Below are 26,423 nucleotides of genomic sequence, written 5' to 3'. Positions count from 1 at the left end.
GAGGAGAGGGAGGTTAAAAGCAGTTAAGTGATTTGCTATACAAGTCACAAATCTAAGTGCTGAGGTAGGATTCCAACTCAGGTCTTCCTGACAGCAAAACCCAACACTACATGTACTGTGTCGCCTAGCTGAGATAGCTATGTCTGTTATATGAAGACCATCCCAAGTTCATAAAGGCTCTGTCACCACAAGGCTGGCTGTTTGTTTAGCTGGTTTTAGGTACGTCTGAATCTTTGCGATGCCATTTGGGGTTTTCTTGGCAAAGATACCGGAGTGGTTTGCCATTTCCTTCTCCAGCTCATTTTACAGATGAGGAAACTGAGGCAAACAGGGTGAAGTGACTTACCCAAGGTCACACAGCTAGTAAGGGTCTGAGGTCAAATTTGAACTCAGGTCCTCCTGACTCCAGGCCTGAGCTCTGTCCACTGAGCCATCTAGATGTCCCCAGAAAGTTGGCTACCATGTAATGAATTTTGGAGACTGAACAACCCATGGAGACAATCAATTATAGCATGAAGGAGCACACAGGTACCCCAGGCAGTTCATACCTGCACTGTTGTACTCAGTTCTGAGAACCAAAGCTTGAGAAGGATATTAATAAATGAGAAATTGTCCATAGGAGGGCATCCAAAATGGTGGAAGATGCTGAGTTCATGCCATATGTGAATTGGTTGAAGGAGCAGGGGTTCTTTACCCTGGAGAGGAGAAGACTAAGGGAGGAGGCCTGGCAACATAATGTCTATCTTTAAATTCTTGAATATCTGTCATATGGAAGAAGGAGGAAGAGGCAGGAGGTGGTCAAACCACTCCAACCACTCCTTCCTCTCAGTGCCCAATGGATACTGCCCAGAGCTATGGAAGTACCAATACCCTCCCTACCCACCAGACCACCAGCTCTTCTTCTAGCCCAGCCCCTGAAGTCACCATCTAGGCAAGTCATCGCTATGGAGAAAAGGCTGATCATCCCTACCACCTGTCACCTATGGGCAGGCTAGTTAGTATGGCCAAAGGATCAAGGCCCCCTACAGGAAAGATGGCATGTGCCCTAGCAAGTCAAACCATGGTTATCACCTTGATCACTGATGCCCAGTGGAAATAGCCTAGAACCCCTGAACCCAGAATCCTGGGAATAGAAAGGCCTCCAAGATCCCCGGCCCTGCTTCCAGCCTCGGCACTGCAGCCATCACCCAGGAAAGCAATATGTCTAAAGACCTAACCCAGCAATTACCTCCACAGGTGCTGTGGCCCTGCCTTCTCAGCAGCCATAGCTACAAAGACCCTGAAAAGAAAGGTCTCCCCACCAAAGTCCTTGGCAACATCAAATGATTCAACATCAGAAAGAGATGGTTTTGTCAGTGAAAAGAAGAGCAAAGAAGAGACCTGACCATCTGCTTGACTGCTGCACCCCAAGGACCATGGGACCTTTCCATCTGCCTTGCAGCTAAAACCTCCCATATGTGTTATCTCCCTCACTAGTATGTGAGCTCTTTTTGAGCCTTCCTAACTTAATGTTTTATTTGTATGCTCAAGACTTAGCATAGTGCTTTAAGAACAAAATAAGAGCTTAACAATTTTTTTTCATTCAGTCATTCCTTCTTCCATTTGGTCCCAGGGGACAGAATAACAACAGGAGAAGAGCAAGTCATGTTCAAATCTCCATGACCTCATTTTAGGTTTTGTTGGCAAAGATACTGGAGTAGTTTTCCATTTCCTTCTTCAGCTCATTTGACAGATGAGGAAACTGAGGCAAACAAGATGGAGGGACTCGTCCAGGGTCATACAGCTAATAAGTGTCTGAGGCCAGATTTGAACTCATGAAGATGAGTCTAATTCCAAGCCCAGTCCTCTAAGCACTATGGCGTCACCTAGCTGTTCCCTGAAAGATAGGCACAGCCTAAGTACTGTGATGCTTAACAAGGATAGACTGTGAGCAATCTGTACTAACGAGATACGCTGGCCTCTTCCCACAGCTATTTGCTGAGCATTCTATCCCTTCTTTCTCCTGCATCCCCTGCACGCACTGGGCCTCCCATCCTTGCTAATTTTCCTGGCTTCCTCCTTCCCTGTGCCATTATGGGTGTGTTGGCAACTTGGCTTCTGCCTTTGATCAAACCATGACAGCTCCCACCCTCTCTATCCCAGAATCCACTGAGCCTCTGTTAGTGCCTAGGTTTCCAAAGAAAGAGAAATCGGGTAAAGTGGGAAAAGTCCTGAAACAAAGACAAAGGTCTCCTCTTGACCTATCTCCCCACTTCCCCACAGCATCCCCACCTCTCCTTTCTAAGAGACATCTGCTATGGTGAGATAGGGTCTGTTAGGGATCCAGGAAAAATCCAGCATGCCAGAGAATGACTCTGTGGTAAGGAAAGGCAGAACTTGGCAAGAGAATCCCAAGAAGAGCTTGCCAGTATTAAGTAATCTCCCAGAATAGGCCCTGAGAACATCTGAAGCAAAACAAAGTACCTTTTTTTTCTTCTTCCTTTTATTTTTTTCCCCTAAAGTAATCACTCTGTACTTTACATTAGAGATGGGCCTCAGGATTCTGAGCCTATGGCAGGATTCCATTGCTTCTAACCTCATTTCCATCCTGAGGACCAGAGTTATAACTAGGGCTGGGCAATTTGTGTATTGACCCAAGGCACTGAAATTTAGAGAAGGAATCTTAGAGCCGTCACTATGGAGCCTAGCACCTCGTTAGCCAGAATAATGAATTAAAATAGGAAGGTACCAGATGACAGATGCTTCTTTCCTCCAGGTGAACTCTCTCCACCCAGGAGGAGAGAACTTACTATGTCCCAGAACCTTTGTCTATCCCATCCTTTTACTCGGCTTCACTGAATTTATCCTTAAACAGTTGGTTTGAGGGACTTTTTCTTGGGCTTGTACCTAATGGGTATGTTTTATAAAGTCAAAAAATGTTTTGAGGTGTGAAAGGGTATTATTTACAGTTTTACCCAGGATACAATCCTTAGGAAGTCTTCTTTTGATATGATGGTGACTCCCCATTTGGACCTTGGTTTCATACCACCCAGTCCCCTCTTGTTTTCTGCCTTCCTTTAAAGGGCTGTTTTGGGTCTGGCTGTACGACTGAGCAACTTACCATGGGGAGGGGTCTGGCAAGGCAGGAGGTAGGAATGGTAAGAGGGGGACGGTACTTTTAGCTCATCCCCCTCCTGGCACACGCTCATAGAGAACAGCCCTGAGTGACCTTCAGGAAAAGCTGTCCTCTGAATCTCCCTTTTCTGTCCTCTAGCCTGTGACTCCTACTGGACATCTGTCCCTCCAGAGTACTGGACGAAGCGCCACGTGTGGGAGTGGCTTCAGTTCTGCTGTGACCAGTACAAGTTGGATGCCAACTCCATTTCCTTCTGCCATTTCAACATCAATGGACTTCAGCTGTGTAGCATGAGCCAGGAGGAGTTTGTGGACGCAGCTGGGGTCTGCGGGGGAGTGTCTGTACTTCATTCTCCAAAACATCCGCACGCAAGGTCAGTGTTTAGGGGTGTGAGGCTCCGGTTGACTAGCTGGGTGACCTTGGGCAAGTTACTCGGTCTCGGCCTCAGCTTCCTTGTTTGTAAAATGAAAGGGCTGGGCTAGATGGACTCTGAGACCCTCCTACCTCTAGGACCATGGTCCTCTGGTTAATAATAACATTCCTTCCCAAATGCTCGTACGGACCATTTGTGCCCAACCTATGGTAGAGCCTTCCAAGCTCCTATTGGTTTGATCAGCCACAGCTAGAAACACTGTACGTTGACCTTGACATCATGACGTCACTTTGGTCCTCTTCAGTTACAAAGGATGATAACGAAGGTCCGTGATTCTACAATTAATGATAACAATTAGCATTTATCTCACACTTAAAGGTTTGCAAAGCACTTTATAAATATTAACTCATTTGATCCTCAACACAACCCTGGGAGTTAGGTGCTATTATTACCCCCATTTTACAGATGAGGAAACTGAGTCTGAGAGAGGTTACTCAGGGTCATATAGCTAGTAAGCACCTGAGGCAGGATTTCAATTCAGGGCATTTTGACTTCAGATCAACCCTAATCTTAGTTTTCCTAAGCCAAGTAACTCTAGGGGCAGTTGGGCAGTAGCTGAACCTAGAACCAGAAGACGAGTTCAAAACTGGTCTCAGACACTGATTAGCTGTATGACTTTGGGCAAGCCACTTAACCTCTATATGGCTCAGTTTCCCCATCTGGAAAATGGGGATTAATAGGGCAGCTAGGTGGCGTAGTGCATAGAGCTCCAGCCTTGGAGTCAAGAGGACCTGAGTTCAAATCCAGCCTCAGATACTTGACTCTTACTAGTTGTGTGACCCTGGTCCAGTCACTTAACCCCATTGCTTAGCCAAAATAAATTAATGACAGTACAGACTTTCCAGGGTTGCTATGAGGATAAAATGAGATATGTGTAGACCGTTTTGCAGACCTTACAGCATTATATAAATGCTAGTTATTACTGTTAGTATTATCATTTCATCCCAAGTGCTGAGTGCTTTCCATACCTATCTAGGCCATCAGGATTTCAATACAGAAAAAACTCCAATCACAGAAATCTGTTGGCAATATTCCACTTCTAAGAGAAGTGGGCAAATCATGAGAAAGTAAGCATTTTTTTTTTCAGATTTAGCATGAAAAAAGAAATCATCCTTCCAGGGGATTTCCTGGAGTCAGACCGGATGCAGCCCGATCATTTTCTTCATCTTTAGTGACAAGAATGAATAATGAGAATTCACCATTAGAATAATTACTGGAGGCTTTTTGAGATCGACAGATAGCAAAGGAAGATTGGGCTCTACTCAGTAGATACTGGATAAAAATTCGCCACAACAAATCCAGGACAAAATGGGTTTCTCTTATCTCGGTTAACCAAACCATTCAATAAACCAGGACCCAGTTCTTAGGCGCTTGCATTCCAGTTAATGGAGGCTCCATTACAGTTCCCTCCCAATGTGTTCATACACCAAACTGCCAGAAGGTGGCGCCAAGAGCACGACTGAAACTTCTTAACACCTACCCCGGCAGCTCTTGACCTTTTGGGGAACGGACGTTTCTTAGTCCAATCAATCAATAAACATCCAGTAAGCATCTGTTTACTATGTGCCAGACACTACACTGAGTGTTTAGTGGATCATAGATTAAGAGCTGGAAGGGACCTTGGGGTCCTTAAGTCTACACCCTCCATTTTATAGATAATTCATGGAGTCTCAGACATGGGAACCTAAGTCTTCCTGGCTCCCAGTCACTGGAGAAAACGATGATCATAGGAGGACAAGTTTGGCGTGAAAGGGACCTCAGAGGCCATCCAGCCCAACCCCCGCCTTGTTTTTACAGATGAAGAACTGAGTCATAGAGAGATGAAGTGAGCTTTCACACAAGTAGTAAAGGGCAGAGCTAAGAGTCATACCCAGACCCTCTGATACCAAATCCGGCATTCTTTCCTCTGCACAAAAATTCACATTTATCTAGTATTTTATCATTTCCAAAGTTCTTCCCTAACATCAATCCTGTGAGGCAGGAAGAGTGAAAATGATCACCCCCATTTCACAGATGAGGACACTGAGGTTGAGAGAGGCCGTGTGACCTGCCTGTATATAATTAAGCACATACTCTACTGTCATCTGTCAAGAGTGCTGCAAAAGGGATTTCTATCCCGGGTGGGAGGCTGGACAGATGGTCTCTGATTTGCCTTCCATGATTCTATGATTGCTTACTTTAGGCCAAATTGATCAAAAGGAATTTACAATCATGCCCTCTGTTTAGGTCAGAGGCATCAAAATCTCAGAGTGTAGCCTGAATCAACTGGGAAATGTCCAACAAAATAAATAAAAATTCAGTAAGGGGGGGAAAGTTCATTTAGAGTAGGATTCATAATGAAGATGGATTTGCAAGCATCCCTGAATTTTAGAACTGAATGGGCCCTCAGTGGCCATGTAATCTAATGACGACCTGAAAAAATATTCCCTCGGATGCTATGAAAAAAGGGCCATCCAACCTTTGCTTGAAGGCTTCCAGTGAGAGGGAAGTGTTTGCTTGGTGAACAGCCAACATTACAAAATACCTTACTTTTGTCGTCTAGTTACCTATCGCCTTTAAAGCACTCTCACATCTCATCTCTCATTTCCCCACATTTTCAGGAGCTACTGAGTTCATGTACCACCATACAGGTAGTTTGGCCTAATGGATAGAGGGCTGGATTTAGAGTTGGGAAATCCTGACATTTACTAGGTGTGTTATCTTAGCCAAGTCACCAAATCTGTATGTGATTCTCACTGGTAAGTCACAGACCCTGGTAGAAGCACTGCCCACACTAGGAGTCCTTTGAATCTAAGCTGATGGAATCCATTTTATTAGCCACATTCGAAAGATGAGGCAACTAAGGCCCATGGAAGCTCTGCGTGTGTGTTGTCCAGGCTTGCACAGCTCAGGAAAGGAATCCAGATCTTTCCAGGGTCACAGACATGGAAGGAATCTTGGGAGACAACCAGCCACTGATGTCAAACCTAAATAGAAACTAGATTCCTACAGACCACGTATTGACTCAGAAAGCCACAAAGTGACACTATCTACCTTTCGTTGTATTTTCATTTATTTTGTTAAACATTTCCCAATTACATTTTAATCTGGTTTAGGAGTTTTGACACAAGAGTCCCATGGCCCTCAGTTTGACATGGCCCTCCAGTTCAACCTCCTTATTTTGCAGATGGAAAGTGATTTGCCCAAGGTCACACTTGTAGTAAATGGCAGGGGTAGGATTTGAATTCAGGTCTTCTAATTCTAAATCCAGGTTCTTTCCACTGTGTCATACTCCCAGACCAGGTTTTTTTTTTTAAACACAGAGTGTTCCAAAAGTCTTTGGGGACACCCTGTAAATGACTGTCCCTTGGCAAATTTTTTGATAGAGATAGCATGAAAAACAACCCTGTCTGCCTATCGCATTTTCCTTGTACTTTGATACCTAGAATTGCACAAAAGCAAATGTTGCTGGTTTATCAGTCAAAGTCTAGATGGAATAAACAATTAGTCTTCAGCAAATGAAATCTAGTTACATAATATATGGAATAATCACGTTCCCTGCCCATTTTATAAGCTCACATTTTCCTAGGTTCTAGGTTTCCTAGATCTGAAAGGGAAATGAAGAGATTCTCCAGTCCATGTGCCTCACTTTACAGATTGGGAAACTGAGGCCAAGAGAGGGGAAGGGACTTGCTCCCAAATCTCACATATAGTAAGTAGCAGGGCTGGAATTAGAACCCAAGTTTTCTGTTTCCCAATCCAATGTGTCTTTTCTGTAACACCTTCCTACCTCTAGTATTTGGGGTTTATGCCACATACCTTCTACCTGGTATGGTATTTAAAGTGGCTTTAAGGGTAGAAGGAAGCACAGAGATAATTTTGTAGCTAAGGTAGATTTCTTTCCTTCCTATCTTCCTATTATCTCAGACTCTTAGGAGTTGGAGGGGCCATCTAGTTTAACCCTTTCCTGGATGTCCTGGGTAAGTTGAGATGCAGCAAACAGAAGTGACTAATTGATGGTTGATCTGGGTCTAGTCTCCAGACTCTTGGGCCCATCTATTCAACCCAAACTCATTGAACCAACATTACTAAGCACCAGTACCTCCCACCAAAGCTGTACTTGGATTGCGGCGTAGCCATGCTTTAGGGAATCTTTTCCAGAAGTCTTTGAAAATGAGTACATTGTCACCCGTCTAGAGAGGCAGTATGGCACAGCGAGTAGTGTGCTTGACCTGGAACCAGGAAACCTATCCTGACATCGATACTTGCCGAGTGGCCATGGGCAAGTCATTTAATTTCTCTGAGCCTCAGGAAACTCTCTGCCAATACTTATCTACCAAGTTATAGAGAGGTTGCCATCTGCTCTGGTGGAAGGAATTCTCACCCAGAAAATCACAGACATTTGATTTATTGTCACATATATAGGATGGTTTAAAAATGGACCTATTAGGACCAAGTGACCTCCTCTAGCTTATATAAAAGTGTCCCATCGATGGAGATGTATATTCTTGACCTCTTCTCCCTCTCTTCTCTACCCCTACTATAATGCCTAGTCCTTCATGGCCCTAGAGTCCTTGCCAAATCAAGCCTGAATTGTTTGCTTGTTGTTTCTCGTGGTTTTTTGTTGTTTGTTTTTTGTACCCTAGGCTATTCCTTTTTTAATGATGTTGATGAAACCAAGGCCTCAATCAAAGACTGTAAGTAAACATGTTCTAAACTGCTTAGATATAGGCTAAGTGGGTTGTTGTTGTTACTGGGGTGTGTGTGTGTGTGTGGAGGGGTGGAGGGGGTGAGGAAGGGAAGAGAAGGTTTTAACTGAAGCTTAAACGGAAATTCCCTTTTGTTTCTTTCAATCCTACTCGCTGAAAATCTAAAAAAAAATAAAAACCAAGTTTACTTCCTTAACTTAATAAATGAAGTCTACTTAATTTAATATGTGTATAATACCCAAAGATCATTCAGGACTTCAGAACCCACATTCTAAATACTTTCCAGGAATTAGAGTTCACCCCAAAATAGAATGGGCTGCCTTGGAAGTTGGAGAGAGAGAAAGAATCTCTCTAGAGATTGTCAGTTAAGTCAGTGGAGAACCATTTGGGACATGCTGGGCATATCCAGGAAGGGGTTAAACTAGATGGCTCCTCCAACTCTAAGACTGTGAGATAATAGGAAGGAAGGAGGGAAGGAAAAGAGGGGAAAAGGAAGGAAAGAAGAAAGGAAGGGAAAATTCTGATCATAAACCTGTATAGTTCAGTAAAACAAATTCCCACATTGGCCATGTCCAAAAATATATGTCCCTCTCTGTATTTTAAGTCTATCACCTGTCAGGCAGGAGATTAGTGGTGTTTCATCTCCAGTCTTCCGCAGTTTTGTCTTGTCTTCACACTGATCTGAGTTCTTCAGCATTTCAAAGTTATGTTTCTCTATAATGCTGTTGTCATTGTATGAATTGTTCTCCTGGTCCTTCTCTCTTTACTCTGCTTCAGTTCACAGAGGTAGTCTCAGTCTCCTCTAAAATTGTCCATTCCATTATTTCTTGTAGCCCAGTAATATTATATTACATCTATACACAACAATTCATTTAGCCATTCCCCAACAGAAGGAAACTCCCTCAGTTTGGGGGGCTGCTATGAAAAGAGCTGCTACAAATATGTTTATACATATAGGTCCTTTTTCCTCTTTCTTTGATCTCTTTGGGATCTAGGCCTCATTGCCATAGATAGGTCAGAGGAGAAAGACAGTTTAATGACTTTTAGGGTGTCATTCTAAACTGTTTTCCATAATGGTTGTACCAATTCACAGCTGTACCAACAGTGGGCCTATTTTCCCTCAGCCCACTTTGAAGTTTACAACCTTCTATCCAAATAGTACTCCCATCATTCAACAATAATAACAAAAACATTAAAATATGGCTGATGCGGTGTTCAGGAAGCATTAAGAGAAGTGAACTGTTTTAGATGGAGGGTGGGGGGTGAGGGTGGGTAATTCTTATCAGACCATTCCTAGAATATTTAGTTCAGTTCCAAATAACACATTTCAAGAAGGAGACTGGTAAGCTAGAGATGATCAAGCTAGAAAGCCACCAGGATGATGAAGAACATTGGTTCACGCCATCTGAGGATGTGTGGAAGGAAGTGGCGATGCTTGGCTCAGAGAAGATCCAGAGCATGATGGGAGAGCTGAATACAAATATTTTAAAGGACATCATGTGAAAGATGGATTAGACTCGTTAAGTTTAGCCCCAGAGAGCAGACAATGAGTAAAAGTTCCTAATTTAGACTTGCTATCAAGAGGACAGTTCCTAACAATTAAAGCTTTCCTAAAGTGTAATTGGCAGACTTACTCAGAAGAGAGTGGGTTTGCCCTTACTAGAGGTCTTCAAACACAAGCCAGATGACCATTCATTGGGCATATCCCAGAGTGGATTCTTACTCAGAATCAGGTTGGACTAGGTGGTTCCTGAGGTCCCATCCAACTCAGAGATTCTGTGATTCTATAATAACTCACATTTGCATAATGCTCTAGGGTTGACAAAGCACTTCCTTCACAACAATGTTGTGAAGTGGAGAGTATTGTTAGCCCCATTTTACTGATTAGGAAACTGAAGGTCTGAGAAGTAAAGGGACTTGTCCTAAGTTAGATAGTAATAAGTGGTGCAACGGGATCTTTGGAATTCAAGGCCACTGCTCTTTACTATGACCCGATACCTCAGCGAACATCAGTGGCCATTGTTCCAGTTCTACAAACTCCATGAGTTCGTCTGTATGGATCCTCCCCTCTTGGATGCAACCCCCTCCATGTGTGAATAGATGAGACGGATGGATGGAAGGAAGGAAGGAAGGAAGGAAGGAAGGAAATGATTAGGAAGGTAGGAGGGAAGAAGGAAAGGAATAGGAAAGTAGGAGGGAAGAAGGGAGGAAAGAAGGAATTGCTGTCTCCTCCTCACCTTAAAAAAAAAAAGTCACATTATAGCCAGTCCTCTAGTGATCAGCTTCCTTGTCTTAATTTAGCTGGGTCTCGAGGGACAAGTAGACTCAAAGTCTTTCCAGCTTGGCAGGACCTGCTACAGATTAGGACCTGCTAGAGTAGCTTTCAAGACCTCCATGTCATGATATGGTACCAGACAATGATGGGGTAGCAGGAGCAGAGGTAATAGTAGTATTATAAAGTAGTAGGAATAATAGTAATAACCTCTCTTGTTGGCCAGCCCTATGATTCCACCAGCATAAGAAATTCCTTTGTATGGGAACTCCTAACATGGACAAGATCAACAATGCATCTGTAACTCAAGGAAACACCTATTACCAGTGCAACGTATTTTTCCCTAAGACTGTAGGTGTTCTAGGTATGAGGAGGTCAGGGTCACAGAGCCAATAGGTGTCAGAGGTAGAGCTTGAACCTGTCTTTCTGAGACCATATGGAGGAGGAAGAGAAGCTAATTTAAACATTTCTTATGATTTGCCTCTTTATCCTATAAGTGGATTCCATTAACAGAATGATTTTTTAAAAAATTAGTTGAAGGTTCCAGTTACTGCCATTAAGTTCTGGTTAAATGAGGTTTTACTATCCTTAGATTTAACATGAAATCATCATAACCCTGGAATCATGCCTCCCAAATGATTTCCAAAAGAGCTGTGTCCCATATATGCCAGTTTACCTTTGGGATACACCATAAGCTTGGGTCAGAGGCAAGCTCCTTTCTGCACCCAAGGCTGAGGTGAGAGCCTCCTAATGAAGAAGGAGGTAAGGGGAGCCTGAAAGATGGGCTAGTCCTGGCTTCCCACTGTAACAATAATCCATAAGCTAGGCCACATTGATCAATCAACATGGTGCTTGGCACATAGGAAGTGCTGAATAAATGCTGATTGATTGATAGATCCAGCATTTGTTAGGTGCCTACTATGGGCCAGGTAGGAAGAAGCATAGCCTAGTGGAAACAAATCAATTCAACACATATTTTATTTATTAAATACTTACTGATGGAGCGTAGGCTCAAGCAGAGATCTGCACCCCTTGTACCAATGGGAATCTGGCTCCCATCTGTCTACAGGCCCCAGCTCCTTATCTCCCTTTGAAAGCCCTAGCTCTACCCTTTGATCTTATGCCTTTCGAACTTCTTCCTTCCAGTTCCTCTCATTATCTATTCCCATTTGTCTACAGGCCCCAGAAAACCCTTAAACTGTTAGGTTCCTTATCTACTCCCCTTATCTCCCTTTGAAAGCCCTAGCCTCACCTTTTGATCAAACCTCTCCCTTCCAGCCCCCTTCTTTGGCCACCCAAATTTACTTCAGTGTATAAAAAAATCCACCCTGGCCCCCATTCAGATGCTGAGAATCTCATGCCCAAAAGGCTGACTTTCTCATGCCTGCTCATCCTTATGGGCTTCACCTGGCCTATGTGATTTATCACTAATAAACTTTTCCTCTGGCTGGAAGAAGATTTGAGTTGAATTCTTGCAGACAGGGCCCGGCATTGCAATCTTGGGGGTTCCCAGCAGTACCCCACAAACCTCTAGACCTCTTCATATAGTTCCCTGACTGGGAATTGAACCCAGGCTGCTGCGGTGAAAGTGCCAAATCCTAGCCACTAGACCACCAGGCACTGTGCTAAGTGCTAGGGATCTCCCCCCATCCCCACCCCCACCCCCTACAAAAAAAAAAAAAGGCAAAAAAAAAAAGTTCTTGCCCTGAATGAGCTCATAGTCTATTATGTCTCACGTCCCACCTCTGACCCAGACTGGCTATGTGACCCCTGGCAAGTCATTTAATTTGTGCCTGTAGAATCATCCTGAGACTATAAGATGTAAAGAGTTGATGATCTGTATCATGAGAGGACTTTCCTTGCAGGGAAGCTCCCTACGCTGATGAAATCACGGGTCCAGACCAAAAACTAATCTTTTTTTTCCACAAACCCACTCTTTTAGGCACTAAAAAAATAAATATAAAAGCAACACAGTCCCTGCCCTCAAGAACTTGAATCCTACTCAGAAAGGAAAGGATGGTAGGATGTATTGACAGATAAGTATAAATACAAAGTGATAGAGACGGAAGGTTTATATCTGAGGGAACAAAGGAGAAGACTTTTGAGGAAGGCTGAGCCCCTAGGGAGGTTAAGGAGTTAGGGGGACACCAGATCCATACTCCTCTGACAAGACCTGGCTGCTAGACCTACCTTGGTGTTGAAAGCCCTGCCTTTAAAAATTGTGATCAGTCATGGCCAAAGCCCTGGGATCCTGGGCCAGGAAAATGAAACTTTACCCTCAACTCATTGAGAAACCCGAGCTTACCCTTTTTTGAAGGCCTCAGTTTCCTCACCTGTAAAATGGTCATATTAGTGTCTACCTACCTTTCTCTAGGAATGGGTTGGTAACCAGCCACTGTGTTCTTAAATACTCTGGAAGTACATGCTATTTACATATCTAGATGCCACATATCAAGGTCAACATTTGCATGTCCCCACAGACTCGCAGAATGTTAGAACTGGAAGGGACCTTAGAGATCACCTAGTCCAAGCTCCTTATTTGACAGATGAAGAGACTGAAGTTCAGAGAGGTAATGTATTTTGCTCAAACTGAAGTAGCCAGTGATTGGCCAACTGGGCACCAGAGCCCAGGTGCTAGAACCCACCCAGTGCCTGAGCCTATGGTGCCCAGCTCCATGAGACGGCCTTACTCTTTCCACTAAACTGAGCTTCCTCATTATTGCTCTTTCCCTTCCTCCTTCCCTTCAATCATCTGTTCATTCATTGGTCACCTCTTCTGAGTGAGACACTGAGCTGTGGAGATCAAGGTGAAAGAAAGACCACAAATGGAAAACAAAGTCTTGGTCTTCAGATAGATGGCAATTAGTAGGGGAGATTAGATAGTTACATGATATATCAATAGATTGATTGATAGGTGATTGATAGATACTAGATGCATGGATGGATAGGAATAAAGGGGGGGGCAAGCGAGAAAGCACATTTTTAAGCACATACTAAACACAGGAACTAAGGGCTAAGGATAAGTATACAAATAGAAGTAAGCAAGACAGTATCTGCCCTCAAGAAGCTTATATTCTAAATGAGTAAGACAACATATAAAGAGGAGTTAGAAAAGGAAGAGGGAAACACAAGGGGCATATGGAATATAGATGGCCAGGAAGTGACTGGGATAGTAAGCTTGGGAAACAGAACTCTGGCTGGAATGGAAGCAATGCATGTCTGGGGAGGAAAGGGAGACTTGACTCCGGACAAGATAAGAAATGTAAATAAATGAGCACCGGACCAGGCAGGACATGAAGGGTCAGAACTTTGGCCCAAAGCATGAAAGGATCTCAGAGGAGAGCCATTGCTTCTCATCTCTGTGTACCTGCAGTAATAATGATAATAATGTCAGGATTTATATAGCACTTTTTAAGGTTTGCAAAGCATTTTACATTTGTTATCTCATTTGAGCCTCACTACAAACCTGGAAAGTAGGTTATTATCTCCATTATACAGATGAGGAAACTGAGGCAAACAGATGTTAGAGTGACTTGCCCACAATCACACAGCTAGTGAGTGACTGAGGTAGCATTTGAATTCAGGTCTTCTAGACTCCAAGTTCAACACTCTATCCACCTATCTGACCCAATAATATAGTCTTGGGCATTGTTTCCCAAACACATGACAGGGCCCCAATACAATTGCTTTCTGCATGGTAGCTTGTGGCTCCCAGGCATTCCATAGCCCAGCATCAGCCCTTATTATCATTCCTGACCTAGAAATGCCATCTTTAAATTCAACAGGTATGTAGTAAGCCTTGGAATGTGAAAGGCTCTGTGCAAGTTACTAGGGACACAAAAATAAAAACACCTTCGAGGAGGTTCCATTTTCCTCCGGGAGATCCAGCACCAAAGTGCGTTAAGCCAAGGCAGGCAGCAGCAGAGGTAAAGCAGAGGGCCAACCGTCACCAAGCATTTGTTAAGTACCTACCACTGCAGGTGCCAGGCATTGTACAGGTATTTGGGCTTGTTGTCTGTCCTTTGCTCTCAAAGAGGACCCTGAGGTCATGACTTGCAAGTGAATTGGACTTAAGTGAGGTGGGGCTGCACAAAGTCACCAGCCTCACTCTCTCCTCCAGAGCCATCTGGAGCCACTGGTAAGACACAGAATAGGACGACTGGAGATGGCCCTGACTGAAGTGGGAGACCTTGGCCTTTTTTAAACTAAGGTCTTTCCTAGGCTTGCAGTACAAAGACAAAAAAAAAATGGAACTATGCTTGCCCTCAAGGAGCTTACATTCGATGGAGGGAAATAGCATGGATACATACACATATATAAACTATTTAAAAGTTAATAATAACAGAATTTATATTTGGAGGCAGCTACTTGGCTCAGTGGATAGAATGCAGAGCCTATAGTCAGGAAGGCCTGAGTTCAAATTCGGCCTCAGACACTTAGTACTTGTGTGACCCTGGACAAGTCACTTTACCTTTGTTTGCCTTCATCCACTGGATCAGGAAAGGGCAAACCACTTATCTTTGCCGAGAAAAACCCCAAAGAGTCATACACTCCTGACAATAACAATATGCCAGGCACTGCAGTAAACATTTTACAAAACTATCTCCTTTGGTTTTCACAAAGGCCCTGGGAGGTAAGTACTAGTATTATCCCCACACACAGTAATTTCACAGCAAGGCCCTAGCACTGAAAGAATTAAGAAAGACCTCATGTGTTCTAGGAATATTGACCAATAGAGTAAGGATTTTCAGCCACCATTTCCCAAGACTGGACAGCTCTTTCTACACTAACAGCCTGGCATAGGTTAGGTATTTAATAAACCTGTTGAGTTAAATTGAATTGAATAGTACATTCTGATGAATAAGCCTGGGGTAAGCATCATTGCTAGCAGATAGGAGTTTCACTATTACAGTTGAGACAGCCAATGGGACATCAAAAAGGAGACATTCCCCAAGGTCCTGGAGTTCATTATCCATATAGAGTGGCTGAATGTCAAAGACTGATTCCACCCATGGAGGACTGACATTATCCTAAGGCTCCCAGGGATTTTCTTGCCAAGTGTTTAAAAATGATTTCTTGAAATATAGCCCTGGAAAAAAAAAAGGCCATTGTGTTTTAAATGCAGCTGCTTAACTGGCCTTTAAACTCAAAGCATTCTAGCTTTCACTGAATGGCCACTAATAGCCCCCAGTCCCCCCTCAGTGGCTCATTGTTTCAAGTCTGATGGCTCAGAACAAAGGGTGAATAGTGATTGTTTTCTGTTCTGGCCAGACACTTGGAGGGTATCCCCCTCCCAGATTAATATTTTTGTGATGGTAAATTAGGCCATCTTTCATCTCATTTCTTACCTAGCCCTTGGTCATTGAATGGGTGTTGTCCCAGACAGACTGAGGCCTGGGAAAGACCTTAGTTTAGAAAGGCCAAGGTCGCTCACGTCATCCCAGGCCATCACCAGTCATCTTGCCATTGGACTTCGATGACTCTGGACGAGTGAGGCCGATGGCTTTTTGTAGCTCTGCCTCACTTCAATCTAGTTCACACAAGTCAAGACATCAGCCTCGAGACGTCATCGGTCCTCTCAAGAAGGAAGAGTGAATAAAGACAACAAACCAGACCTATATGCTCCACACTTCCATCTTCACTCTGACAGCAGCTGGGGACCCTCGGGAGCATCCCACCCACTGAGCAGGCCATGTGTCAACCTCATGCATTCAAATTCAGTTTTTAACACTATGGGGCTTGATCTCAGCGCCCAGGATGTGTTGGGTCTGAAACCTTCGGGACTGAGCTATTCTGGTGTGAGGTATTCTTGGGCTCTCTCCTAGATCCCCCAACACTGCTGTTTCCTAGCTGGTAGCTTATGGCTCCCTGACTTAAAACAGCCTCAGTACCCTTAGAAAGCCAGGGGCAGAGGATAGGGCAGAGACTTCAGTGTCTGTGGTCAACAGCAAGCCCACCTTCACTGTCACCAAACTAGATATGCTCAAAATACTGGAGACCTCCATGAGCAGGTGTCTGCCTTGGGAGCAAGAAGGCCTCAAGGGAGCATCTGAAGGAGGTGACATCAACCTGTAGGGCCGGGTTGGGGTTTTCCCCCTAGACGCTTGTGTGTTACTCAATAAAACCTTGGAAATCAGGGACAAAAAAGAAAAAATGGAAGAGAAGGGGATGTCAGTGAAGAGTTGAGACATGAGGCTGCAGACAGAAAATCCCCAGTGACACCTTCTGTCTTCAGGTGGTGAAGTGAGCAAGACCAGGCTGTTTAGCAATGAAGGAACTGACCTCTCTCCTCCCTGCTGCGGGGGGCTTTCAGCACAACATAAGGTGATGCTGAACAAACTTGTTTTAGAACCCATGGCAGTATCATATACAACTATTTATTCCTCAGAGAGTTAGGAAATTGTAAGATGCTTGTAAGGGAGATTTCTTACCAACTTTGTACGAACCCTGTCTTTCTGTCTCCCTCCCCCCTCTTCCTCTTCTTCTCCTCTCTCTCTCTCTCTCTCTCTTCTCTCTCTCTCTCTCACACACACACACACACACACACACACACACACACACACACACACACACACACACACACACCCCTCCATATTCTAGTTACAGTTTAACTGAACCAATGGATTCCAGTTGAAGATATTACTTGGCAGAAGGGGGATGGAGGTGGGGGACACATGGCTGGGGCTCAGCTCAAACAATAACATGGAGGCGTTAGTGGGCTCAATATGAGTGAGCAGCACGTCACGATAGCCAAAAGAGCAAGCCTGGTCTTGGGCTATGTTAAGAGAGGAAAGTGGAGCCAGAATGAGGGAGGTAAACATGTGACTGTGCTCTATACTGGTCTGACCACTTTGGAAGTGTTATGTTTTTTTTGCAGCAGTAAAATTTAGGAAGGATAATGACAAAAATGGATAGTGTCCAGGAGAGGGCAGTTGGGGCAGAAAGGGGCCAGAGACTTTGGATTGGTTGAAGCAGTTGAGATTTAGAGAAAAAGTAATACTGTCTTCTAATATTGGAAAAAAGGATACATTTGTTCAGTTCGGAGTTACAGAAAGGTTGATATTGGCTCAAAGACAGAAAAACTTGCTACCCATTAGAGCTGTCCAAAAGTGGAATGGGCTGGAGGTCATGGAGGTCACAGAAGTCTTCAAACAGGGGCTGGATGCCCAAGTATTGGGATGGTATAGAGGGAGCCCTGTTCAGACATGGGTTATACTAGATGATCTTTGAGGACCTTTCCAAATAGGAGAACCTGTCACATCACAGGACGGAGAAGGGTATGTTCTAGATCAGATTCTAGATTGGCCTGGAGTGGCAGGGATGGGTACCATAGGGGGAACCGGGGCTGGGAAAGGCTCTAACAGGAGAGTGCTGTGCTAAGCACTAGATTGGATTCAGGTCACCACTGCTGCCTTCAACCAGTCTCAGGCCAATGCAGGCGTCTTTCTATCACCAAGTAAGGCAGTGGTTCTAAACAGACCCCACACTTTCTCTGAAACCACCACTATAGAATTCATCGTAAATTGGCTCAAACTAGGATCCCAACAGAGAAAACACTGGACGAAGTGATAAAGCCAACATGTGGAAAGGGGGCTGGCCTGGGTTCAACTCCCCACTCCAACACTTACTTGGCTGCGGGAACTTAAACAAATCATTCCATCTCTAAAAGCCTCAGTTTCCCCATCTATAATATTGGGATAAGAATTCTTGCATTGCCTGAAATAAGCAGATTGATTAACCACCGAGTACTAGATTTGAAGTCAGGAAGATCTGACTTCAAATCCCATCTTTCATCCTACTAGGTGTGGGATGTTGATCAAATCATTTAACTTCTGTGCCTCAGTGCCTCGCTTCTAAAATAGTCAGTGGTCCATAAGCATATATGCACACATGTATACACATGTATGTGTGTGCATATATGTGTATGTAGATAAATATATATGAAGGAATAAGCATTTATTAAATACCTGCTATGTGCCAGACACTGTGCTAAGTGTTAGGGATACAAAGAAAGACAAAAGACAGCCCCTGCCCTCAAGGAGCTTACAGTCTAATGGGAGAGACAACTTGAAAACTATGGGGGGAAAAAAGATATAAACAGGATAAAAAACAGGAATCATAATACCTCATGAGTTTTATAAGGGGTGGAATGAGCTAATACATGTAAAGAACTTTAAATACCTTAAAAGTGCTATACAAATGTTCCCAATTATCATCACCTCCCTCGTGGGGTGGTTGCGAAGGAAACACTTTGCCAACCAAAAAACAGTTGTAGTAATGAGAATAATTGTTGTTGTTATTAGGTCCATGCATTGTGTGTATGAGTGTAAATATACACACACAGGTGATGCAGAGAATAGAGGGCCAGCCTGGAGCCAGGAAGACTTATCTCCCCGAGTTCAAATCCAGCCTCAGACATTTACTAGCTGTGTGATCCTGGGCAAGTCACTTAACCATGTTTACTTCAGTTTCCTCGTCTGTAAAATGAGCTGGAGAAGGAAATAGCAGACCATTCCAGTATCTCTGCCAAGAAAACCCCAAATGGAGTCACAAAGAGTTGTACATGAGGGGAAAACAACTCAACATATAGATGTCTGCACACGTATGCGTACAAAAAGACACAAGGCATGCGGGTGGCACAGCTGATAAAGGGCTGGGCCTGGAATCAGGAAGACTGGATTTCAAACACAGCTGTGTTACCCTGGGCAAGTCCCTTACGCTCTGTTTGCCTCGGTCTCCTCAGCTGAAATGGGGATAATAGCACCGACCTTCCAGAGTTTTTATGAGTATCAAATGAGATGATATTTGTGAAGCACTTAGCACAGAGCCTGGCACATAGTAGGTATTTAATAAATGTTCATTACCTCATTTACATATTTCATATATTTATACACATACACGTATGTATACAATATGGGGGCGTATATATATATATATATATACATATATGTACATATATATCTTTGAGAAAATAATGGAAGTATTTGAAGTTTTTAAAAACTAGTTTCTCTTACTGCAAGTCAGCATAACTTATTTTCTGTCCACGGGTTAATCATTGACCTTAGTTTATCTTTACGGTTGAGCTGTTTTTCTCGCTTATTAAAAGATCAAACAGGTCAGTCAGGAAGCCTGGCTCTGCCCTGGTGAGGTGTGACTTTGTATCAGGCAAAGGAGAAGGACTTTGGATCTGAGGAGGTAGGCCTTTGAGCACTTTCCCTCAGTGCCTGCCATCTGCTTTCACCTCACATGGCCACACTCATGCCACCAAAGCTCTGTCCTGTGTCCTCTTCTTCTCTTCTCTGTCTACTCTTTATTCCCTTCACAATTTTGATGACCACTCTTTATACTTCTAATACTTTCTACTTCCTAATGGAGTGTGAGAGCTCCTGGGTAGGAAGCTCCAGTGGAAAGAGCAGCCACCCCTGATGCACACTACCTCTAGGACCCTCAGCATGTCATCCAACCTCCCTGGGTCTCTTAATCAGTCTACAAGCACATATTAAGTACTAACTATGTGTGCTATTAAATTTTATTTTATTTATTTCTAATTTGCACGTAAAAACATTTTTAAAATATTCTTTAAGAGTTCTAAATTCTCTCTCCCTCCCTCCCTGAGAAGGCAAGCAATTTGCTATAGAGTATATATGTGCAGTCATCTTACTATATGTACTAAGTGATTCGGAGTATGAAGAAGGGGAGAAAGGGGAGAAAGGGGAGAAAGGGGAGAAAGGGGAGAAAGGGGAGAAAGGGGAGAAAGGGGAGAAAGGGGAGAAAGGGGAGAAAGGGGAGAAAGGGGAGAAAGGGGAGAAAGGGGAGAAACAAAGAAACAAAGAAACAAAGAAACAAAGAATCCTTGTCCTCCAGTTGCTTACATTCTAATGTGAGAGACAACATGCAGATTTTTACATACAGGGAAAATTAGAGGTTATTGCAGAGGGTCTCAGTTTCCTCATCTGTAGAATGGGGGGGAGGGGAAGAGGTTGTACTCAAAGAGCTCTGACCACAGAGAAGGGGCTAGAGGGCTTTCTAGCTTTCTCTTGAAATCATCATAACAATAATGATAGTGAAAACAGCAAACATTTCTCCCCCCCCCCCCCCCCCCCCCCCCCCGGGCACTTACTATGTAGCAGGCACTGGGCTAAGTGCTTTACAATTATTATCATTTGATCTTCACAGCCCTGGGAGGTAGGTGTTATCCTCGTTTCAGTTGAGGAAACTGAGACAAACACTTAAGTGATTTGCCAAGGGTCATACAACTAGCATGGATCTAAGACTAGATTTGAACTCCAGGCCTGTACTCTATCTACTGTACCATCTAGTTTCTCAATCATGAAAATACCACTGTAGGGCATGGAGTGCCCATCAGTCATCCCTGGCTCTCACCTTACAACTGACCCATCCTCTTTTATATGTATTTATATTAATTTATATGCATTATACATTTATATAGTACGCACAGACACATCTGATGGAGTGCCCATCAGTCATCACTGGCTCCTACTTTACAACAGACCCATCTTCTTTTATATATATTTATATTATTTTATATATTTTACATTTATATATTACACACACACACACACATCTGATGGAGTGCCCATCAGTCATCAGTGGCTCTTATCTTACAACCCAGCACTAAACTAGAGAAAATTCTTCACCAGGCCTTAGAAATTCCCCAGGGCCTTACGAGAAAGGTTTTCCAAAGGTCCTTCTTAGCACTGTAAGAAACAGACACAAACCTCCCCCAATATCCCTCCTTTTCATCCTTTCTTCTGCTCCTCTCACCCTTGGTTCTCAGTCTCAGTTGCACCGAGGCAACAGTGGGTTAAAGCAGGCCTGGACAGGGCTTTGCTCTTTCCTGAATCTGCAATCTAGCAGTGAACCCTTCGATCCCAGGTCCTTTCCCTCTGTTTCCTAATGCTCGACTCTTGGCTTTGGTTTCAGCTGCTGACTCATCGTGTTTAAAAGTTGGAAGCATAAAAAGTCAAGAGAGCCATAACCACGGCAGATCAAGTAAGTTCAGCAGAAATTCCTCTGGAATGGAAGCTTCATAAGGAAAGGGAATATCCTCAAATCCACTTGAGGTTACACTTCAGCTTCACAGGAGTTCCGATGTCCACAGTTGGTTAAGTTAGGCTTGGTGCAAGGAACCAGAAGAGCTCTCCCAAAGGGACCTGGGCTGCCCTGGGAGATAGTGAGTTCCCCCATCCCTGGAGCTGTCCAAGCACAGGCTGAATGACTTGGAAGGGTTGGACGAGAAAGATGGCCTCAGAAGTCCCTTCCAACTGGGGCATTATGTAGGTCAGTGAAAACATGGTGGAAAAAAGTCTGATTTGAAATCGGGAGGTAGTGGTCAAGGTTTTGGCAGTGGTTTGCTTTGCCCAGCATCCTCAAGGAGCCCTGCTCCATCAGCCAGGTGGGCTTGCCTATCATTTGCATGGCAGTTGGCCAGCAATGGGTGTAGATGACTAGAAATCACTTCAAATCTCTGGGCCTCAGTGTCCTCATTTGAAAGCATGAGAGGGTTGGACTGGGTGGCCTCTAAGGTCCCTTCCAGATCTAAATCCATGCCCTTGAGATGAGTGACTTATCCACAGTCACACAATTGGTAAGTAGCAGAGTCAGCATGTAGATCTAGATCATCTTCCTTCAAATCCAGCCCGTGCTCTTTAAGGTCTGAGGTGCTGCCTCCCTCAAATCATGCTGGTTACAGGGAACTCTGAAGGTCATCTCTTTTTAAAGGTTTCCCTCGGGGGAGTTCTCCAGTCAAATTTAAAAGCATATCTCTCCCCTTTCTCCAGTATGTCTTTGGCGAATATGCTATCCAGGAATTTTATGATGAAAAGGTGGGCTGGTATCACGGTGGAGAGTGAAAAGCAGATGGAGCATACCACTATCAGCTACTCGCCAAGCATGTATCAGGCACTGCTATAGGCCAGGTGCTATGCTAAGACCCTAAGATACAAAGAAAGGCAAAGCCCTGGTCCCTACCCTCAGCATCTCACATTCTAACGGCAGAGACAACATGAAAGTAACTATGCACCTACACACCGCATAAAGTGTAAATAGAAAGTGATCTCAGAAGAAAGGTGCTCCCAAAAAAGGCCTTGCTTAGAATGGGTAGGATTACATGACCCTTGAAGGAAATAAGGAAAGCCCAGAGGCAGGACGAGAGGAGAGCATTCCAGACTGGAGCCACAGCCAGTGAAAAAGCTTCACGTTAGAAAGGAAGTGTCGTCGCGCTTGAGGAGCAGCAGGAAGGGTCAGCATTTCTGCATCATGGATTGGGAGGGTTGGGGCAGGAAGGTGTGAGGAAGGTAACGAGGGGCCAGCTTCTGAAGGTCTTGGAATGACAAACAGAAAAGAAGCCACCAGAGTTTATCGAGTAGGGGGCGACATGGTCAGACCTGGGCTTTGGGAAAATCACTTCGGCAGCTGGTTGGAGGGTAGACTGGAGGGAGAGATTAGAAGCAACATTGGGAGACATCAAGGAAGGCCTCTAGCCTTGGGTGGCCCTCAGTGTCAGACTTATGGGAAGCCGTGGACAAGCATGGCACAGGAAGGGAAGGGATGGATGGGCCCCTTGGGAGGGAACTCCAACCTTTTTTGCCTTTCCCCTCTCCCAAAGGCCTCCAGAGTTCTCATCTGTGGGAATTTGTGAGAGACCTCCTTCTGTCTCCTGAAGAGAATTGTGGCATTTTGGAATGGGAGGATCGGGAGCAGGGTATTTTTCGGGTGGTGAAATCAGAAGCCCTAGCCAAGATGTGGGGACAAAGGAAGAAAAATGATCGGATGACCTATGAAAAGCTGAGCAGAGCCCTGAGGTAAGTTGATATCCTGCCCCATGGCTCCCCTTGGGCACAGTTCCATAAAGCCGGGAATAACTTTGTTTTCCTGGCATTTTCACTTGGTGAATGGAAAGGTCACAAGACCCAGCTTCTGGCTCTTTTAGTGGCAGGTAGATTAGGGGCTTGGAAAAGGACCCTCCTGGCTTCTCATTCTTGGGAGCTTTTAGGGAAGGGATCGCTTTGAATGGACCCCGGGGACGGACTGACGGACACACACACACACACACACACACCCACGCGCGTGCACACACACAACCTAGAAGAAGGCAGCTCAATTACATAGGGATCTGGGAAAGTTTTCTGTGTAAGCCAAGTACAGAGTAAGAAAACATTGATGAAATCTAAATAAAGTTGCTCCATCAGAGAGGCCCAGCCTTGGGAATGTTGCCAGATAGGTAGTGAGCTGGTTTTTTGCCTCTGGTTCAACTCTCTCTGATTATCCTTCTGTTGTTTTTCTCTCCCCCCCCCAGATACTACTACAAAACAGGAATTTTGGAACGGGTGGACAGAAGGTTAGTGTACAAATTTGGGAAAAATGCACACGGTTGGCAGGAAGACAAGCTATGACCGGCATCATTCATCCGGCTCACTTTATGGATTTTTCCCCCTTTAAAAAGATCACCTTGTGAAAGACATCTGAAAGTCTCTCTCTCTCTCTCTCTCTCTCTCTTTTTTTTTTACCTGAATACATTCCGGTGAAATTTCTCCATAGTACAGTTTCCATCTGGATTGACAGGTTGTTGACTGTTTTGAATTGTAGCCACTAGGCTATTTGAAATCTAATTCGAAGGGGAGGGATGATTTGGGGGAGTATAAATTTATTTTGCAAGAGTTGACTCCTATGATTCAATCAAGCACCATTTTTAACTATCAAGATTCTTCAGAGCAAGAAAGACAACCAGAACGCCTGGCTCAAAGCCCCAATTTAGAGTGGGGGTAAGTCAGGGTTTTTACCCAGGCTGCTGAAATTTCTAAGGGGCTGAAAAGGGCTAACCTCCCCACCCTGATGCGTTGGTCATACCCCAAGTGGGCTCCTCCCCACCCAGCCTCAATAGTGGCCTCATCCTGAAGCGTTTACTCCCCAAGTATCCACCCCATTCCCCAGGCTTCCTCATCAACCCCATCTCCTTAGCAATGGCCAGTCTTTTAGCAATGCACACTCCTTCCCTCCTGGCAGCTGTACCCCCAGGGAGCTCTTTCCTCCACCCCACCCCATTCTAAAAATTCCTAGTTCGATTTAGCCCCTGGCCACTTACTTACTTATTTACTGCTCCTCTTCAGAAGGTTTCACTGTTAGCTCCCAGGCAGATCCCAAAGAACTTATAGTCTAATTCAGTGACAATGAACTACAGGTGAGAGTGATTTAGTTTAAATTTTCCATGATTGAAGTCAGCTGGGCAGTGCTCTAAATCCGAATGACTTGATGGAAAGACAAGTCAGAAGACTTGACCACTTCTTATCCTTGAGATGTCAGCCATGTCATATTTCTCTGAGCCTCAGTTTCCTCATCTGTAAAATGTGGATTGTCAGACTTTGCCTGCCTACCTCACAGGGTTGTTGTGAGGACCCAATGGGTTTGTGCAGATAAAGTACTTTGTCTCCTCAAAGTGCTATGTGAACATCAGCTATTGTTATTATTACGTCAGATAATTTTCCTACCTGAAAAATAAATTTTACAAAAATTCAGCTTTAGCCACAAATCCAGGACACAAACTAAATTTAGCATAGATGGTCAGTAGGGTTCTCAATCATCATTCCAGTCATCGAGTAAACTTTTAAGCATCTTTCTAAACATATTAGACCTTTACAAGTTGCTTCATTAACATTTGTTCGTGAGATTTCCCCTTCTCCTCTCCAATTTTGACTAGGAGAGGAACTAGGTTATGCAAGGGGTTGATGAACCGAAAAACACTTCTTTCCCCTCCTCCCCCTACCAAATAATCATTGTTGTTCCCAAGACAATCAAACTGGGAGATCTCAAGTGCCGAAAGGGAAAATTCTCTCTTTGAATGTTTTTGTTAGCAAAAACGTCAAGCCTTTTCATAACTGAAAAAGTCCTATCAATTAAGAGGCGATAATCAAATGGTCAGCCAGTTTTATTCAGTTTAACTACCTGAGTCACCTCCCTCCCCCATCATCTCAAAAGTCCAGCCGCCATATCAAAAATGTGAAAGTGAAGGAATACTGTCTCAACAAACTTCAGTGAGGTCAAGTCTGCACTGACAGATTCTCACTCATCATCGGTGACCCACAACTGGAGTGGTTTGTTACCGCGCCTTCTGGTTACCAAGCCGAAGGAGGGAGGCATCTCAGAGCCGTGATGTATGTCAAAAACCACTGTGGTCAAAAGATTAACCTCAAAAACTAATATGTGTAAAAGAAGAATGTGAATAACTGTAAAATAATCTATTTTTGGATTCATTTTTTTCCCCAGGTGGATACAGTTTGTAAACAATGTGAATAAAATATTTAATGTGAAAACTGTTTCTGTGAGTTGCTCTCAAAAGTAACACACCAAAGTTATGATGGATTTTGAAAACTTTTCAAGGACTATAGTTTAAAATCGTTGTTTTGTGTTTAAATATTGCATTTAATAACTGTTGGGGATTTTTCTTTCTTTTTTTTTATCTCAACCTGAGATTTCATTAATGTTCAGAGCTCCAAGTGAAGGACTTCATCTATCCTAACTAGAGAATTAAAGATTTCATAGGGAATATGAAACGAAAGGAAAATGGCAACAGAAGTATTTCTTCTAGCTACCTTCACTTTTTATTCAAATTAAAGAACAGGTGAAGTTCAGTCAGGCTTGTGGAAGGAATGGGTGAGGCCACAGTGGATGGGATCACAGAGGCTCCGATTTAACTAATCCAAACCACACCTAAACCGTAATCCCCTCTACAGCGCTCAGCACTGGAGACCTGCCACAGTACCTGGTAAGTATTTAATAAACGCTTGTTGACCGACTGACGACAATGGACTACCAAACGGCCTTCCAGCTTTTGTTTCAAGACCTTCCATAAGGAGAAAGCTCACCAACTCCTGATGCAACCTGCACTACCCAGACCGC

General features: G+C 44.0%; 1 protein-coding gene across 1 annotated transcript in view; it reads left to right on the top strand.

Annotated features, from left to right (window-relative positions):
* The window catches only part of ELF5 (E74 like ETS transcription factor 5), a 54,230-nt gene extending 28,393 nt beyond the window's left edge, over positions 1 to 25,837 (top strand). The window contains 6 exon segments of the mRNA XM_020963931.2: positions 3,254 to 3,444; positions 3,446 to 3,488; positions 8,174 to 8,224; positions 21,453 to 21,521; positions 23,137 to 23,332; positions 23,827 to 25,837. Coding sequence (XP_020819590.1) covers positions 3,254 to 3,444; positions 3,446 to 3,488; positions 8,174 to 8,224; positions 21,453 to 21,521; positions 23,137 to 23,332; positions 23,827 to 23,923 — 647 coding nt within the window. The 3' untranslated portion in view covers positions 23,924 to 25,837.
* Positions 25,838 to 26,423: the final 586 nt, after the last annotated feature.

The sequence above is a fragment of the Phascolarctos cinereus genome, unplaced genomic scaffold, assembly GCF_003287225.1.
Source record: "Phascolarctos cinereus isolate Bilbo 61053 unplaced genomic scaffold, phaCin_HiC Scaffold_9;HRSCAF=440, whole genome shotgun sequence".
NCBI lineage: Eukaryota > Metazoa > Chordata > Mammalia > Diprotodontia > Phascolarctidae > Phascolarctos > Phascolarctos cinereus.
Note: the sequence above shows the minus strand (reverse complement) of the source record. Positions and strands in the feature narration are given on the sequence as shown.